Source organism: Nicotiana sylvestris, chromosome 9, assembly GCF_000393655.2.
Source record: "Nicotiana sylvestris chromosome 9, ASM39365v2, whole genome shotgun sequence".
Classification (NCBI taxonomy): Eukaryota; Viridiplantae; Streptophyta; class Magnoliopsida; order Solanales; family Solanaceae; genus Nicotiana; species Nicotiana sylvestris.
In genome coordinates this window covers 71,396,164-71,415,344 of record NC_091065.1, presented here as the reverse complement: position 1 = coordinate 71,415,344, position 19,181 = coordinate 71,396,164, and the positions used below count along the sequence as shown (strand labels likewise).

At 39.5% G+C, this 19,181-nt stretch overlaps 1 protein-coding gene across 1 annotated transcript; it reads right to left on the bottom strand.

The window, feature by feature from the left end:
• Positions 1 to 3,182: 3,182 nt before the first annotated feature.
• LOC138877739 (uncharacterized) lies at positions 3,183 to 18,704 on the bottom strand. The gene is made up of 4 exons (XM_070157371.1): positions 18,632 to 18,704; positions 18,449 to 18,494; positions 17,795 to 17,882; positions 3,183 to 3,755 (listed from the first exon to the last, which is right to left on the bottom strand). Exons 1-4 carry the CDS (start codon positions 18,702 to 18,704, stop codon positions 3,183 to 3,185), a joined length of 780 nt encoding a protein of 259 aa, XP_070013472.1.
• Positions 18,705 to 19,181: the final 477 nt, after the last annotated feature.

Here is a 19,181-nt window from a genome sequence, read left to right as displayed (position 1 = left end):
TCGAGTTCTGGGCTGAGCCCTGCCCCTGCCTTAGCCTCGACCTCCTTGCCTTGTAGGAGATGACACTGGGGGCTCTGGCTGCTGCTCAGCTGAAGATGTGGTATGTGTTCTCTTCATCTACGAAAGAACAAGAGTAGAAGAGTTTGATTAGTATTGAGGGAACAAAAATTGCACGACAGAGAAGAATAGAAGTGACATTGTTTCTAAACTCTATAGCCTTTGGAAGATAAATACAGACGTCTCTGTACCGATCCTCTAGACTCCACTAAGCCTGTTCATGAATCATGAGACCTAGGCAACCTAGTGCTCTGATACCAACTTGTCACGGCCCGGAATTACCACCATGGGGACCGTGATGGTGTCTAACATCACACTTGCTAGGCAAGCCAACGTTAGAGATTTATTAGCCAATTCCTTTATGTTTCAGTGATTAACAATAATCAAGCTAAAACAAGTCGAAATAAATGCGGAAGTAAATAAATATCAACTTTGATTATATACTATTACTACCCAAAATCTGGAGTCACAATCCACGAACATTCTAAGATTTTACTATAAGTATTTGTACGAAAAAATACAACTATTTGCGAAATAAAGAAAACAGTAAAGTATGAGGTATAGAAGGGGACGTCAGGGCCTGCAGACACCGACAGGTCTACCTTGGGTCTCCTAGCTGATAAATCCTATAGCCAACCTCTCGATTAGCCCGAACCAGCTCCAAAATCTGCACAGGAAGTGTAGAGTGCAGTATCAATACAACCGGCCCCATGTACTGGTAAATGTCGAGCCTAACCTCGACGAATGAGTGACGAGGCTACTGTGGGGCAATCATAATATAACCTGCATACAGTGTATAATAAAAGCAAAAAGAAAGACAAGATAAAATAGAGTAGTAACTTGCAAGAAGTGAATACAGTTCTCGAAGCATATCATCAGTGTTCAACCACTACCAATCCTTAAGTGCAATTTAAGACTACTGTACAGCTAACACAGTCTAGGAAAGATATAAACGTATAGGTTGTTCCGGCGTGCAACCCGATCCCATCGTACATCTCATATTCCTCCCTTATTTCCTCTTATTAACATAACAACAGAATATAAATTTAAGTTTTGCGGCATGCAACCTAATCCCACCATATCACAATAATCACATTCACATTTCATCCTTATTACACCATAATTCACCATTATTACACCTCAATTCATCCTTACTACACCTGTTGCGGCGCGCAACCCGATCCCACCATATCAGTATCAGTTATTCAGTACGTACAGCAATTTCACAATTCAAAACACATAACCCTTCACAAGGCTTAACTTCCAATTAAACAATTAGGAAGCTTGTACACTACGAAACTTAACACAAGTAATACTACTCAGCGAAACCAATCCAGAATATATCATGAAAGTACCGATAACCAGCCTAAGAAAATAATAGGAGACAACGAAGCTACGAAACTAATAACTTCAACAAAGAGGAGCAATGTCTATCATGTAGCAATTAAGCATGGAAATACAAGTAAATCATGTAGCACTTATGACAGGGAAAGAGACAATATGAGAAGAATGGGAAAGAAACAGGCAAAAACAGATAAATTGGCGGAGCATAAGTACTCGTAACCTAGCATATACGCCGCTCACATGGATTTTATATAGCAAATAAGTCAAGGGTTCCTAATCCCTCGAGTCAAAGTTAGACACGACACTTACCTCGCTCCACGGGCAACTCAATGCTCAATTACCATTTTTCCTCTAGTATCCACATCCAAACCACTCGTATCTAGTCACAATTAACTCAATAACATCTATTATTGCTAAAGGAATCAACTACAATGCATAAATTTAGATTTTCCAAACTTTTCCCCAAAAAGTCAAAAATCAACCCCGGGCCCGCTTGGTCAAAACCCGAGGTTCGGACCAAAATCTATTTACCCATTAACCCCCGAGCTCGGATATGTAATTTGTTTTGGAATCTGACATCAATTCGAGGTCTAGATCCCCAATTTTCCAAATCCCTAGTTTCTATCCAAAACCCACAATTCTACCATGAACACTCTAGATTTTAGGTTGAAAATTCATGAAATGTGATGGGTAATCGAGAGAAAGTGGTTTAGAAACACTTACCAATACTTTGGGGAAGAAAGTAGCTTGGGAGAATGGCCTCTAGGCCGTCTAGCTTTTGAAATTTGAAAGAATGACTTAAGTCCTGTAATGGGACTATTTAATAGCTGGGCGACAGTGTTCACCGCGTTCGCGAGGATACTATTGCATTCATGAAGAGTAGAGCTTGCCAAGCTTACGCGATCGTGAGTCCCACGCCGCGTTCGCGAAGGCTACTCCCCCATGGACTTTGCGTTCGCAAGCCCTTGCTCGCGTTCGCGATGAAGGAATGACTGACCCCTCCCCCAGGTCTCAAATGCTTCATGTTCGCGTTGAGCTAGTCGTGTTCGCGAAGGGTAAGGCTGCCATCGCTCCGTGTTCACGACCTAGCCTTCGCGTTCGCGAAGAAGAAAAATGCAGCCATCCTAGTTTCTACTTCGCGTTCGCGAGAGTGCCTTCGCGAATGCAAAGAAGGAAACCAGAAGGCACCTGAAACTGCAGAAAACCAAATTTTTCTAAGTCTAAAACATCTCATAACCTATCCGAAACTCACGTGAGCCCTCGGGGTTCCAAACCAAATATGCACACAAGTCTTAAAACATCATACAAACTTGCTCGCACGATCAAATTGCCAAACAATACCTAGAACTATGAATTTAACACCAAATCGAATGAAATTTTCAAGAAAGATTTAAAACTTCTAACTTCACAACCGGACGTCCGAATCACGTCAAACCAATTCCATTTCTCACCAAGTTTCATAGATAAGTTATAAATATTATATTTGACCTGTACTGGGCTCCGAAAACAACATACGAACTCGGTATCAACAAGTTCAAATATCAATCAATTCCTTTTTTTTAACACAACACTTGGATATTTTATATATATAATAATAGGAATTACATAGGCACAGTAGATGTTTTTAGGGCACTACTGTTACCCATAGTTGGCAAATAGTTACAAATATTTTTGGAAATACTCCTAACACTATTACAAACTTCATGCTTGTTCTTGATCACTTCTTGTTCTACAAAAAAAGGTGGACAGGCATGGTAAAAACACTTAGATGATGGTGGGCTTTAGGCAGCTTGCTTGGCTTGTAGATGAGCCACCATATTGCCTTCCCTGAAATTATGCTTTAGTTGTGGGATCTTCAATTGGTGCATTAACCATCTGCATTCAGAAACAATATTAGAGTAGTTAGTGCTATCCTCATAAATAAGTTTGAAAACATCCGTACAATCAGTTTCAATTTCCATATTGAGGAAGTTCATTTTCTTTGCAATTTTCAATCCTTCTAGCAAGGCCAACAGCTCTGCATGGATCGGAGAAATTGCTTGGCTTGATTTATGGTAACCCACAAGCCAATCTTCTTTGTTATTTCGAAATACTCCACCTAGACCTGATATTCTATTGTTACTGGAGAAATCACCATCACAGTTTAACTTGATCATACCATTAGTAGGTTTGTTCCAACTGATCTCAACATTGATAGTTTTTTCTACAAAGGGATTTCTTTCAGTGAAGAAGGTGAATTCCCATGATGCATGGATAACATTCCTTAATTCTAAATAATTTTCTAGATTGTTAATATTATTATGGTTTCTGTTTTTCCATAATTTCCATATGGAGAAGGGGAATAGAGTAGTCCACTGTATATGAAGGTTACAGTTTTTAATAAAAATATCGCTCAATATAACAAGCCTCAAATGGCTAGAAATAGGGTAGAGGAATAGAAAACCCATATTTTTTCAAAGATGATTAGAAATAGGGCATTTAGTAAAAATGTGTTGAATGTCCTCTACTACGGATTTGCAAATTGGACAAGTAGCATCAATATTGATACTTATTTTGGCTAGATAGGCTCGACAAGGAATATGGTTGTGCAGGCATTTCCATAGAAAAATCTTTAATTTATTAGGGCAATGAAGATTCCAAATCCACTCAAATGACTTGGAGGTAGTATTGTTTTCAGAGAGGAGTTTATAGCAAGATTTGATGGAAAATATACCTGATGTGTTGAGATGCCAGCTTATTTTGTCAACATTGGAACCTTTGCTAGTGATGGGTGTAATGTGTAGATTGTTAAGACTATTATCGGGCAGATCAAGGGAGATAATACTATTATTCCATTCTTTGTTATGAATGAGGCTTTTAATTGAAAGGGTTTGGTCACTCTTATTTAGAGGCCTTTCTATTACGCTTCTAAGGGGTTGTGAGATATAAATCCAATTGGCATGCCAAATGTTAATTCTGGAGTTAATACAAGGATTCCAAAGAATGCCTTTGTTGCACACTTTCCATCCTTGCAAAATAGCTTTCCAGATGAAAGAGGTGTTACTGTGTGTTTTCCTTGTGGCATATTTGGCTATGATAATTTGACCCCAGGGAGAGGTAATGTTCTTTAAAAGTCTCCAAGCAAGACTTGAGAGTAGGACTAGATTTTTAGCTTTGGCTGGACGAATACCCAAACCCCCCTCAGTTTTATCCTTTGTAACATTTTGCCAACTAATTAGGTGTAGTTTTATAGTGGTGCTTGTGGAACCCCATATAAAGTCCCTTTGTATTTTATCTATCTTCTTTAAGACTTTAGGGGGGAGAAGAGTGTATTGCACAGAATGAGTAGGAATCGCACATAAAGTACTTGAAGCTAGAGTAGTTCTTCCCGCCATATTTAGGAACGAGCATTTCCAGTGGAACAGCTTAGATTGCATCTTATCTATGATAAATTGGAAGTCTTTAGTGGTAGGGGAGTGATTAAGGATTGGAAAGCCAAGGTACTTACCAAATTCATTGGTGGATTTAATACCAAAGAGGTTGGTTAGGAATATTTTCAAATCCTGGGGGAAATAATTAGGAAGGACAATCCTTGATTTGGATTTATTAATGGCTAGTCCAGATTCATCACAAACAAAATCCATGCATGATTTAATGCAATGGCTAGTCTTTTTATTAGCTTTCCCCATTAGATTAATATCATCAGCAAAGAAGATATGGGAAAAGGGGGGTCTTTATGTTTAAAATAGATTGGGTCTCATTGTAAAGTGTCTACTTGGTGGTTTATTAGTCTAGATAGTAGTTCAAGGTAAAGGATCAATATATATGGGGATATGGGATCACTCTGACGAATTCCTTGGCTAGGTTGGAAAAAACTTGTTCTAGCACCGTTTACTATGATACCCATAGAGCTAGTACAAATGCAATGCATGATTAGACGAGATAATTTAGGAGGAAAATGGAAATACTTAAGGGTCTTATGGACAAAAGGCCATTCAAATCGGTCAAAGGCCTTTTCCAAATCCAATTTGATGATCATATCAAAGTTGGATTTTCTTGTTCTACGGAGATTATTCATAATTTCTTGGATGATAATGGCATTATCGCAGGCTTTTCTATTCTTGATAAAGCTAGATTGCATTGGACTAATAAGGTAAGGAAGAAAAGGTTTTATCCTATTAGCAATGATTTTTTGATTATCTTGTAGGATGTATAGCAAAGACCAATAGGTCAACAATTTTTGAGATTATTTGCATTAGGAAATTTAGGAATCGGACAAATAAATGTATCATTGATACCATTTGGTAGAGATCAAGATTCAAAGACCTTATGACAGAAGCTTATAACAGAGTTACCAATGATATGCCAATACTTCTGATAAAAAAAGGATGGATGTCATCCGGGCCCGGAGCCTTGAAGGGTTTAAAAGAAAATAAAGTTTTAATGATTTTTGAATTGTTTAGAGGACTATCAAGACTACTTAGATCCACTTTCTAAGAACATCAATCAATTCTTTAAAACCATTAGATTTTTAATTTTCAACAAAAATTCATAATTCGAGTTAGGGACCTTGGAATTCGATTCCGAGCATATGCCCAGGTCCCATATTTCATTACGGACCCACCAGGCCCGTCATAACACGGGTTCGTATTTGTTTACTCAAAACCTTGACCGAAGTCAACTAAAATCAACTTTTAAGGCAAAAAAAATTATTTTTATCAACTTTCAACATAAAAGCTTTTCGGAAATACGCCCGGACTGTGCACGCAAATCGAGAAGGGTAAAATGAGATTTTTAAAACTTAAAAACGCATAATCGAGTTCTAAAATATAAGATGACTTTTTGGGTCATCACATGAGAAATCATTTACATTGTTTGTAAGAAGTTCTCATGTCGTTCAGAGGCAGTTACAATCTTAGGAGCAAAAATAGAATCAATTAAGTATAAGCAAACTTGCTTTATTTTATTAACCAAACCAGAAAAACTCTATCTAATTAGTAAAATAATAACAATTATGTCTCAATCCAAGCAATCTAGGGTCGGATATGTGAATGTCGCATCCACGTCTCAGTACAATATTAAAAATAATAACAATAAAATAAAATTAGTTTATCTAGCTCTTGAGGTTCTCTGCAACTTATATTGACATAAAACTTTCTGACAAAAGTAAAATATTCGTTCCAAACATTGGACCTAAGGTGAACGTAATAACCTATAACTAAATTATTTCTATCTGATTTGTCAAGCGCTTGAAAAGCTAACTACGTATTTGCTTTTTCCAGAAAAAATACATCTACTTTTCACTAGTGCAACCATTTAATACTAATGTTTACCTGTAAACTAAGTAACGATTAAATTTGTACGCATTTAAAGAATACGTGATTTAATTTAATATGAATGATCTATGAACAAAAATTAATTAAAGTAAAGGGAAGTAAAATAACCAAATTAAATGTGATGAACAATCAATGTTGGCCTTTTAGAAGAACAATGAAAATTGACCTCGATCGAGCCCTCGAGATTGGCTCGGTTGTAACCGAATAATTAAGCAACTGAAGAACACAATGAACAGTAGCTAAAGAATGAAAATGAACTTTTATTGTTTTGATATGCATGCCAACAATGATTTAAAATGAAAAAGTTTTTCCCTTTATATAGTAGGGGAGTTTTAATCCTAGTACAAGTCAAAATAAGGTAAAAATCTTCTCTTTTCGGTAAAGTCGATCTACAGTTGATATTGGGCGGGATTTGCACTGTAATATCCGATTGAGGGCGAATATTATGGCTCCTTGTTTATCGTGCTTAACCGTTTCTCTTTTTTCTTAGCCTCGAACCTTCATTCTTCCGGGTAGAGTTGTGCATAATTTAGTAAATACCGAATTACCGTACCGAAATCGAAAATTTTGGTATTTGATATTCGATATTTTGGTATTTCGGTATGGTATTTGGTTTAATTTTTAAAAAAAAAATTAGTATTAGGTATGGTATTTGGTATTTTAAAATTAAATACCAAAATACTGATACCGTACCGAAATATATATTATATTGCACAATACACATATTATTAATTATAACATAAATATAAAAAATAAAATTTTGCTTCCCTTTATGCTCTAAGTTCATCAAGTAACTCTAAGCAAGTAACAAGTCATTTCTGATGATCAGATTTATTGCTTTAAATACAGTTTTCTCTCTCTTGGTTGATATTTACTGGTTTGGACAAAAGTTTTGTCAACAAAAGTTTTTAGTTTTGTACTTTTGAGTACTTTAATTAAGAATATTACATTCTATGATGCTATGCACTAGCTAGTATTCAAATCGGATAATCCAAAATTACCGAACTGAATAAACTGAAACCGAATCATACCGAATTTAATTAGGTACGGTATTGGTATAGCATTCTAAGAAACCGAATATTGAAAATACTAAACCGAAATATCTAAATACCACACCGTACCGACCGACGAACACCCCTACTTCCAGGACCCGTTGTTCAGCCATATCTGATATCGGATGCACTGTTCGTCTTCCTCGGGCTCCCAAATGAGGAACTCTTTGGCTTTACTCGAGGTTGCGTCAGATCATGCTTCCCTTTTATTAATTTACCGGGAAATCAGGGGTAACATTATCCCCGATTTTATCCGTATACAGATAGTCCCCTTACTTTTCGGAGAGCAGATTTATCAAAGCGACGGGAAGTGATTAATTGACCCCGGTTCCTTCCTCCGTATGTTGCAATCGGGTCAACGAGTTAGTGAAATGTCCCATCAATCATGTCGTTATGACTTCGGCCACGTGTCAGCCACTAGTTGAACGTCCTCGAATGCGAAACATCACGCATTCATTACCTCCCCTTATAAAATCGTCAGTTCTTTTTTTACTTTTTTACATTCCGATTTCACACCTTCTTAAGTTATCCCCGAACTTTTTACTTGCTCCCTTCAAATCTTCATAAATTATTCTTCACATCTTCCCATCTTCAAATCTTCATACTTTGTCCTTGAATATTCAAGTTTGACCATCAAATATTCATTCTCATCTTCAAACCTGTATACCCGCCTTCATACATTCATATTCCCAAAATTCAATTGCGAAAACTTCGAAATTTGTGCGCTAACAGACCGCCCCGTCAACTTCTAACCCGGCTACGGATGTAGAGGTGGTCATACCTAAAGTGGCCCCGGAACCTCTTCTAAAGAATTTAATCCTCGTAGGCTGCTCTATAGACAACGACTTTAAGGTTGAAAAAGCTTCCAAGCAAGGGGATCAAGGTGAAGAGGTGTGAACGTACATATACTTCATCACCGAGGACACGCTCCCGAAGGTTCTGGAGCACTACAAGTGGGAGGGCAAGTAAGTGGTCGTTCCTGGCCCTGATGAGGATATCACCACACATGTGGAGGTGTATTTAAGTATTTATAAATAGCCCTTCGTGCTTGGCCTGGTGGATACAATAGTCCTCGACTTTTTGCAAAAGGTATGAGGTCTGCCTCGGGCAAATCCACCCTTCCTTTTGGAGGATCGTGATCCTCCTCCGTCACTTTGGCAATAACATGAAGGATCCTCGGTTTACCATCGAGCATCTGTTTCGCCTCTGCAGTCCCCAAATCTTCCGAGGTGGATTAATCAAGCTCGTCTGTCAGTCAAAGAAAGCTCCATTCTCGAGCGTTGATGAAGAAAGGGATCGAGGCTGGCAGGGGAGATTCGTTCGGGTGAAGACCGAGGATCTCATTCTCCCTGAGTTCCTGCAGTTTCTTGAAAAGTGGAACCTAACATGTAAATTCCTCTCATATTGAGTATTTAGAATACTTTTTGGGTTTTGTTCTTCTTACTCATCGCCTTGTTCTACCATCATGCAGTGGTCTCCTGAGTCCCCGACGTAGTTCCCCACTTCAAAGAGTGGGTCGAAAGGATTTGCAAACAGTTATCATACTTCGAGCGCGAATGGCGCAAACCTCAAAGGCCAAGTGAGAGGCTCGTTCCCATGGTGAGTGTTCTCCCCCTGATTGAGTTTCCTTTTCTATTCAACTGCTATATTTACTTAGTCCCTTTCTTCCTTCCACATGTTTAACCAGAACACTGATCTTCGGGCAGTGGACGAGGATGAGGCTTCGTCCTCACCTACTAAACCCTCCATTTTGGGACAGCTTGTCGCCGAGGCCGCTATGAAGAAGGAGGAAAAAAGAGAATAAATAGGGGATCTTCTGATTCCTCTGACACAGACATCGAGGCCAAGAAGAAGAGGTTCGCAGTCAGGGTCTGAAATAGCAACAATAAGAGTACCCAGGCCAGGGTACCGGACCTCGAATCCCCTTATCGGCTCAAGGACTACCCTGAAGATGATGACGTGGAGTCCGTAGCCTATGGGTCGGCCAGTGATGCAGAAGAGTGGGAATCATCAAAGGGAAGTAGGGGTGGGCATAATACTGACCAAACAGAAAAAACTAGCCGAACCGTGAATTTCGGTTTTTCAGTTTTAGTTTAATCAGTTTTTCGATCGGTGCATGGTTTTTAAATTATTAATTTTCAATTTTTTGGTGCAGTTTACGGTTTTGATATTTCGGTTTTCGGTTTAACCGAAAAACCAAAAAATTGGGTATTAGTTATTACCCTTCCATAACTAGATTTTATGGAAGTGAGGGAGGTATTAGTTTTTGTTCCTCTCGTCCACTATAGTTACTTCCATACAATTAGAGGAAGTGACAATTATCTGACCCTGTTCATCAGCTGGCTTAGGTGCTGGTGGTGGTAGATGTCTGTGCTTCCCTAAACTTTCTTGGTTGTCTGATGAAGTACTCGGAATAAGAAAAATTAGCAGCTCATTAACACTAACATCGCCTGTAATTGTCACTAGCAGCTCATTGCTTTCCCTACCATGTCTGCTGGTTGTGACTTAACTAGACAAGCCAATGAATTAAGTGCATGCCTAAGGAAATAAAACAAAATTCATAAATTTGGGGGTTAATTACTCAATACCAAAATTGTGTTAGAATGTCGATGTCTTTCTCTGTTGCCTCCTCTAAGAGAACTCTATCTCAAAAGTCAAAATGACACTTTACTAGGACGAACATCAAATAAATTCCAACCTTGTTTATTGATGCTCCTACAACCGTTTAAAATTGAAAAAATAAACCGGAAATAATTGAACCGAACTTTGAAAAAATCGCACCAAACCGTAAATACTTTGGTTTGATTTGGTTATTAATATTACAAAACCAAAAACCGATAAATCGAACCATACTTTCATAATAACCGAATGATGCCCACCCCTAGAGGGAAGTGACCGGGAGGTCGAACCCTCTTTGGGAAGTAAAGCCAGTGGCTACGGCCTCTCGAGAAGCTACTCCCGCTCCAAGAGAAGCCGTCGGTGCATTGACGTCCTTTAGTCATCATCTCACATGGAGTCTATATTGACGAGGCTTAGGACATCAAAGAAAAACCAACCGAGACATCACGGGCCATAGACGAGGCCCTCAACATGTTCTTTGAAGGCGTGGACATCGGTGCGTTGGAGGACTACTCCAGGTTTGGTCACTTGGAGATCCCGAAAAATGATGTGCTACCAGAGTCAAGCGGGATGAGCTCGAGCCCAAAGCTAGTGAAGTAGTTCCTTGCCCCGAGCGTGGATCCCAACCATAAAATAATGTTCATGTTTACGATCTCGGCGGATACCCAGGTGATGTTCGGACCAGTTAGCATTGCCAGCTACCTTCGCTACTTGGTGATGAAGAGGACCAGGAGAAGATGAACGAGGTGGATGCATCGAGCCTTTTTAACGAGGCACAACAGGCCCTGAACCGGGTATGCTCTTCTTTCTTTAGATCCCTTAAAGGGTTCATTTAACCTTAGCATATTCTTATGATCTCATCATCTTTGTTTCTCAGGCCTCAGTGCTTCATCACGAGAGTTTCCATCGGTCTCGGATAGAGGTGAGCCAGCTCGAGTTTGAGCTCAAGGAACAGGTCAGGCAGAAGGACATGTACAAAGCACTTAGCGATCAAAGAGATAAGGCCCTCAAGGACCTATCCATCGGTGAAACGGGAGCATGTCGGTATGGTTGAAAAGGTAAGGTCATTTGAGATTAATAACGAAAGGCTAAGCATAGCTGCTAACACCACAACCTCGCATGTCCAAGAGAAGATAGACCTGATCGACCAGCTCCATGCCGAAATGAACGAGGTTAAAGCCTCGATCGAGGTGTTGAGGAGCAAGATGGATCTCCTAACCTCAGAAAAGGAGGCTACCAAAGAAGATTTAGCATCAGCCAAGGACTAGCTCAGGGTGATAAAGGATAAAGTCGACAAGTGGTCTTGGCTGAATGATGATCTCCAAGCTCAACTGGACTCGGCCGTCTCGGAATGAGATGCCCTCGGCCAAGAGTACACCGCATTGCAGTCCAAGTTGGAGGCAGCTTCGAACGAGTCCTTCGGGGTTCAAGATATGCTAGCCAAATACAAGAACAATGTGGAGGTGACCGAGGCTCATATAATAACAAAAGCCGAGTATGTAAATTGGTTATCCCGTAGGGAGACCCTCGAGGAGATTCATGTCCGGGGATTCGATCTATCGGTGGAGATCAAAGAGATAAAAAGGCTCGAGGTTGAGGCCAAAGATATATACGAGTCGAAGGGTTCAAGCAGTGAATCGGGCTCTGGTGATGACTAGGAGAAAATGCCTTAGTTTGTTTTTTATTTTAATTTTGTACATTTTTTTTATTTTGGAACCGATTTACCGTGCCTCTGTAAATACTTTTGATATATATATAAATTTTCTTGAGCTATACTGTCTCTTTTACTTTTCAGCATCCTCTTACAAGTATTTGTTTTAAATATGTCATTAATGCCTCAACATAGAATTTGACATAATTTAGAGTGTTTGTTCCCTCAGAGACCAAATGAGGCCTGGTTTAATTAACGACTCCGAGTTGCTTTAAAATACTTAAATGTTTTAACCGGACACGATGATGTTTGCCGAAGGTGGCTCTTTTTATAGCCCGATAGTATTTTTTTCATAGGTTTTAACCATATGTAAGGACCTTAATTTCTACGTATGGACTCAGACGTCTCCGAGCCATTTTAAGTTGGTCATAGCCTTACATGTTCGGACCCTGCCTAATAGGCTCGGTGCCTCCAGGATTCGATAGCCCGAGTTGTCCGATTTTAATATCAGACAGCAGTCCCCGACTAGGGGAGGCCCGTTGGCTCTAGGGTTTTGAACCCATTATTTATTCTAAGTAACTTAACGATAATATCGCAGGTGCAAATGTGAAGTGATGAAATATAAAGGGCAAATTGCTTTAATTACTTTGCATGTAGAGTACATGACCAAAGGCACAAAAACTTTCTGCCATGGCGAGAATGAGCTCACGGGTATGGTTCGTTTTACCGTTTGACCTTTACAATTAATTCTAATATTCAAGCCTTGGCTTTTAACATCAAATAAAAAATGCCTTCTAAGAATCCTAACTTAGGGAATAACAGCTCCCCCAGTATTCGAGATTAAGCTCATAAGGGCTCGAATAATATCGTTCCAATACGGGTGATCAGTAATCCCGGCCTCAGGCCGGTCTTTAAAACTAGGGAAGCACGTTTTACTATTGCCTCGTTAAAAACCTTGCCGTAAAACCCACTTCGGGAAAAATCGGTCCAAGGGCAAAAGAGTGCAACACGTGATTTCAGACCTAATTGTCAGATTTAACCTTGACCGAATACCTGTATGGGTTAGTTCAAAGCATAACAAACTTCAAAGGAAATTATGTGTTTACCTTAGCAGTAGTACTGTTTTAAGTGTGCCACATTTCAGTTGTTCGGTAGTTGTACACCATTCCCTGATACGAGCTTATATGAGCCTTTCCCAATTATACCGGTAACTCTGTACGGACCTTCCTAGTTCAGGCCTAGTTTCCCGTCATCTGGGTTCTTGGTGTGCACCATAACTTTCCCTAATACTAAGTTCTTGACTTGGAAATGTCGAAGGTTAGCCCTTCGGTTGTAATATCTCCCCATTCACTACTTCTGGGCCACTAACCAGACCAGGGCAGCTTCTCGCTTTTTGTCCGATAATTCGAAGCTTGTAGCCATGGCCTCATCATTTGACGTCTCAGTAGCGTACTGGAACCTTAGGCTTGTTTCTCCTACTTTGACCAGAATCAGAGCTTCCGCGCTGTAGATTAAAGAGAACGGCGTTACACGGATGCTTGACTTCGAAGTCGTTCAATATGCCCACAAGACCTCGGGCAAAATTTCTTTCCACTTTCCCTTTGAACCGGTCAATCTCTTCTTCAAGTTTTGGAGTGTAGTTTTATTTGTTGACTCCGCTTGACCATTCCTGTCACACCTCCTTTTTATCTTACACCCCCGAAAGGGTATAAATATAGGAGTTTTTCCAATTAAAGGACAATCGAAACGGGATTGTTTATTTATTAAAAATCAGAGTCGCCACTTGGGATAATATATGGTGTCCCAAGTTACCGGTTAAAATCCCGAATCAAGGAAGGTTGACTCTATTTACGGTCTGCGAACACAGAAATTCGGGTAAGGAATTCTATTAACCCGGGAGAAGGTGTTAGGCATTCCCAAGTTCCGTGGTTCTAGCACAGTCGCTTTGATCATACTTGGCTTATTAAAATTGTTTAATTACTGACTTTAGACCCTATGTGCATTTGCTCTTTTTAGTTAATAAATTATCTTGAATCAGGTCACGTGCACATGTATCCATTTATTTGGTGCGTTAAAAATCATGTCACGTGAACGTGTCCACAATTAGTAATGCTTTATTAGTATTAAGAAAGTTTAGTCGAAGCTGCGCGAATGCATACTCCGATTTTATTTTTAAATTCGTAATTATGTCACGCGAACGAGTACATAACAACTATAGTATATTAAACGTGCCTACAGCAAAGTAAGCACATTTGTCATTTTTTATATCTAGGTTATTAATATGAGGCCATGAATAATTAAACTGTAGATAGCACACCTCAAACTATATAAATTAAATTAAATTAATAGCTATGAAAACCCATTTTATTATTACGAGAAGATTTGATCGAAGTTGCGCGAACGCATACTCCAACTTGGTTTTAGAATCATAATTATGTTATGTGAACGTATACACAATCACAATACTAGTCTAAATCGAGCCTAAAGCAAACTACGAATGTACAATTATTTTTCTAAAGCTAATTTGAGATAGTTGTGGAGTCCAAGATTATAGAAATTATTATAGAGGGAATATAAATTGATCACTAAAAACCAATTATGCTATTCAAGCACATTTTATGAAACTTTCCAGAATAAGTATCAATATGCAATGACAATGCACCCACAGGATATCAACAACTCTTCCCAAAGTACGAACCCGTTCAAAATTTGTATAAACACAACAATAGAAAACAAATCCTTGAAATGCCCAAAATATATAAAACCAACTATAACCTAACTCGAAGCATCAACACAAACAATGTCAGAATAGAGGCCATTAACATACACATCCAAACAGTAGGAACCCGAAATATTTTTATTCAAAACACGACAATATCATCTCAAATAACAGAGAAGAAGAGAAAGAGGAACCTGAAATGTGTTCCGATATATTCAAATCTCACAACTGCCACGCGGACAAGCTATGAACAAACCGGAAACGATAGTTAACCTCGATTCGAAATCATGAACCGCAAATTCGAACCTCGAACAGACAACGATGGCCTTAATCCTCAGCTCGACCCCATTTACGAACCCAAAATTAGAAAATGACACTGAAACTCGATTCTTCACTCACATACTTTTCTTCTCCATTTTTCTGAAACTTCGAAACTGAAGGAGCAGTGATGGAACGGATTGGTGAAGGAAGGTGAGCGGTTGTTTGGTCGTTTTGCGGGAGGCGTTAGGTTACAGATGGCTTCCGTTCTGTGTTAAGGGTTCTGCTAGGTCTGGTTGCTGCTGCGTGCAACTTAAGGGGATGACGAAGAAGCTCAGGGGTGGGGAAGGCTCGTGTGTTTGATTGAATAAAAAGTCATGGCTGATGCTGCATCCAAGAGAGAACGACGGGGTTTGTTTCTACGTTTGGACGCTGCCTTTTGTGAAGAAGAAAACTGCTTTTTGTTCTTGTTTTCTGAAAACAATTTAGACGAGGGGTGGGGGGGTGCTTGAAGAAGATGAAGTCGAGGGGGTTGGGGGTCTGTGCGCAGCTTTTGCTTTTTTTGTTTTCTGTCGTTTTCCCCCTCCTCCTTTTCAGCATTTTCTTTAGCCTTCTTTTATATTATTGTAGATTGTAGGGTTTTTAGGTTAAGGGGTATGGGCCTAGGGACTATGGGCTTGGAAATTATGGGCTAGGTCCAAAACTAGGCCTAAAGATGGGTTGCTCGAGCCCAGGCTCTATTCTTTTGCTGCGGACGAAATTAAAAATACGGGCCCATTTGTTAATTATTCCTACTATTCAAATAATTATTAAAATAAACTAACCATTAAAATAAATCTATTTTTGGTATTTTCAAATATCATATTAAAATAAAAATACGACACTATTTTTGCATATATTTTTTAAAGATTTTTTAGATTAAAAATGATTACAAAACATTAATGAACCTATTTTGTGATTTTTTATTTTCTTGTAATAAAATTAAAGTAAAAGAGTCAAAATTACTTGAAATATCAATATTATGCCTAAATTAAATATTTTACGCTAATATATAAAAAATCTTGGGGAGGGTCAAAAATCACATGACTACAGCTGCCCCTCTTTGACTGGAAACGCATAGAGTTTTCAGACAAAGACTGACTAGACAGGTTTTTTGACCCGACCCTTATTTGGGAGAGACTAAAACTGAGAGAGAAAGGGAATGTGACCGAGCCCTGGTATCTGGGCTGCCTACATATCCTTGGCTATAAAGGAATCAGGCCACGTGTAGTTCAGAGATGAGTGAGACGACGGAGTACCGAGGTGGAGAGCCGATCGAGGTGCCATTCCGTCGAGGTTCCGGTCCGCGGTCCCTGTTATTACATCAAAATCAAAACATGAAAAAGACTAGCTAAGCCTATCAACTACGAGTTACAAGATTCCTATCTATAAGTCTTCTGAAGCTTGATCTTGAGTCTTGAATGGTTCTTCATGCAGACTTTAGATTTGAACCTTAACGCTTGCTAGTTGCAGGTGCTAGCTCGTTCTTCTTCAGATTTTCGGACCAAGATCGGACATGTAGTGCTTGTGACCTCGGCCATGTCTTGTGCAGCTCACATCCTTCATCAACTTCTGCATCTGGATTAACTTGTTGCCTTTCTCTTTTTCTTTATTGTGACTAGCTTCTGTTGATCACCTCGGACTGTTGACTCGCATTCTTGCTGTGAGATTCTTTGGTTGCTGACTTGAATTGCAATCTGAGATGTTTTTCCTTTTCTTCCGGTGGATGCCTGACTGTTGAGCTCGAGCCGTCTTCTCTTGTTACTTGACACTGTTTTCCCTTGCACCTTGAACCATTTTCCCCTGAAACTTGAATTGTCTTCCTTCGAAACTGTTTTCCCTAGAAACTTGAGTTGTCTCCCCTTGTTCTCCAGGTGGGCGCCTGATTACAACAAAATAGACAAAACAAAGAAATTTTTCTGCCCCAGTTTGCACTAGGAAGATTTGTGAGTTGTTAGCAAAATTGTAAACCACTTGTACTATTGATGCAATGATGAAAGTAAACTAAAGAATAGACTAGGAAAACTATAAACTAAGCTTGACTAAAGTAAAAACTGACCATATTCTCCAGGCGGGCCCCCTGACTACTAACTTGGAATGTATTCCCTTCTCTCCTGACTGTTGAACTTGAAATGTATTCCCTGCTCTCTAGGGTGGATCCTGACTGCTGACTTGAAATGTATTCCCTGCTCTCCAGGCGGGCTCCTGACTACTAACTTGAAATGTATTCTCTGCTCTCCAGGCAGGCTCCTGACTTCAACAAAATAGACAAAACAAAGAAAATTTTCTGCCCCAATTTGGTGGCTGGGCACAGATGTAAGTGTAAAATGGATCACATTACAAAATATCAATAAGAACTTGAAAGCTAAAACTTGAATTGTACTCCCTTGTTCTCCAGGTGGGCTCCTGATTGCTAACTTGAAAGTATTCCCTGCTTTCCAGGCGGGCTCTTGACTTCAACTTGAAAGTGCTCCCTGCTCTCCAGGCGGGCTCCTAACTTCAAGATAGACAAAACAGAAATTTGAAAGCTAAAATTTAAATTATACTCCTTTGTTCTCCAGGCGGGCTCCTGACTGATGCGCTTGAAAGTATTCCCTGCTCTCCAGGCGGGCTCCTGACTTCAACTTGAAATGTATTCCCTGCTCTCCAGGAGGGCTCCTGACTTCAACATAGACAAAACAAAGAATTTGAAAGCTAAAATTTAAACTGTACTCCCTTGTTCTCCAAGCGGGCTCCTGACTGCTGCGCTTGAAAGTATTCTCTGCTCTCCAGGCGGGCTCCTGACTACTGCATTTGAAATGGCTTCTCCCTGTTCTCCAAGCGGGTACCTGATTTCAACAAAATAGACAAAAACAAAGAAAAAATTTCTGCCCCAGTTTGGTAACTGGGCATAAATGTAAGTGTTAAACTGAATCATATTACCAAATGTTACTAAGAATTTGAAAGCTAGGCCCCATTATGCAGGGGGTCCTGACAACTCTTAACTAAACAACAATTTTAAATCTAAGTTATATCTTCTACAAGTGTGACTTCTGCTAAATCTTGTTATCTAAGAGGATCTTTAAACTACTCCCCATTATCCAGGAAGGTCCTAAAAATCAAAGATCAAATTTTATCTTAAGGGTGACAACTTTCATGGCTGAATTATCCTACCCTACAGCAGAGTTTACGCTAAATGTTGTTATCTAATCGAAATCTTAAAGCTAAGTCCCATTATTCAGGAGGGTCCTGGAAACTCCTAATTGAATCCTATCTCGAACATGCAAACTTCTAAGCTGACTTATATTTTTTGGGGTACATTTATGCTAGATTATGCTATTTCTGAACTTTAAACTAGGTCCCATTTTCCAGGAGGGTCCTGAAAATTAAAAAATCAAACCTGTTTGGTGACTACCTTTCTCCACGGAGGGTTTCTCTGAAACAACCTAAACTTCTTGCCCCTGTTTCAATCAAAGAAAAATCTTGTTAGTTTAAAATGTGGTGGTTGGTTTGTGGCCTTGACTTTGAGGGTGATTGCTCCTTCACTTCCCATGATAACTGATTTTCACTCGAGGACCTTGCTTTCTTATGGACTAACCACTTTCTCTGTCATCCTTATCACAGAAAATACCCTTTCTCCGTTTAGACCCAATTCCCTTTATCTGTTGCATTGCTCATGAACTTACATTTACCAACCTTTGTATTTCACCGAAAATACCTTTGATTCATTCCCTAACATCCTCCATCTGTTGCATCGTGATCTTGTGTTGACATGTACTGCACCTTTGTGTTTCTCATGAATTCCAAAGCACGTTAATTTCCATTCACTTAGTGCGCATGCTGTTCTTTCCTGACTTAAAACACTGGCCTTGGCCTTGAAGTCTATTGTTCCCTCACTTGTCGCGATAACTTTGATTTCTCCTTGGAAGACCTCGCTTGTCACTGGTTAAACACTTTCTTTGTTGACCTCATCACAAAGAATACCTTTGACCCGTTTACCCAGCATCCTCTATCTGTTGCACTATTCGCGAATTGAAATATACCAAACCTTTGTATTTCTCATGGACCCCAAAGCATGTTGATTGCTACCAACTCAATGCACTTATTGTTCTTTCCTGACTTATGAAACTGATGTGCTGGCCAGATCC

Bases quoted from the DNA above. Each gene is read 5' to 3' on its own strand.
- LOC138877739 (XM_070157371.1), bottom strand. From the start codon at position 18,704: ATGCAACAGATAAAGGGAATTGGGTCTAAACGGAGAAAGGGTATTTTC. The intron at 17,883-18,448 runs GTAGTCACCAAA...TGTTGAAATCAG, and splicing joins GAAACCCTCCGTGGAGAAAG to GTACCCGCTTGGAGAACAGG. The intron at 3,756-17,794 runs GTCAGGAGCCCG...CTTCATATACAG, and splicing joins GAATACTTTCAAGCGCAGCA to TGGACTACTCTATTCCCCTT.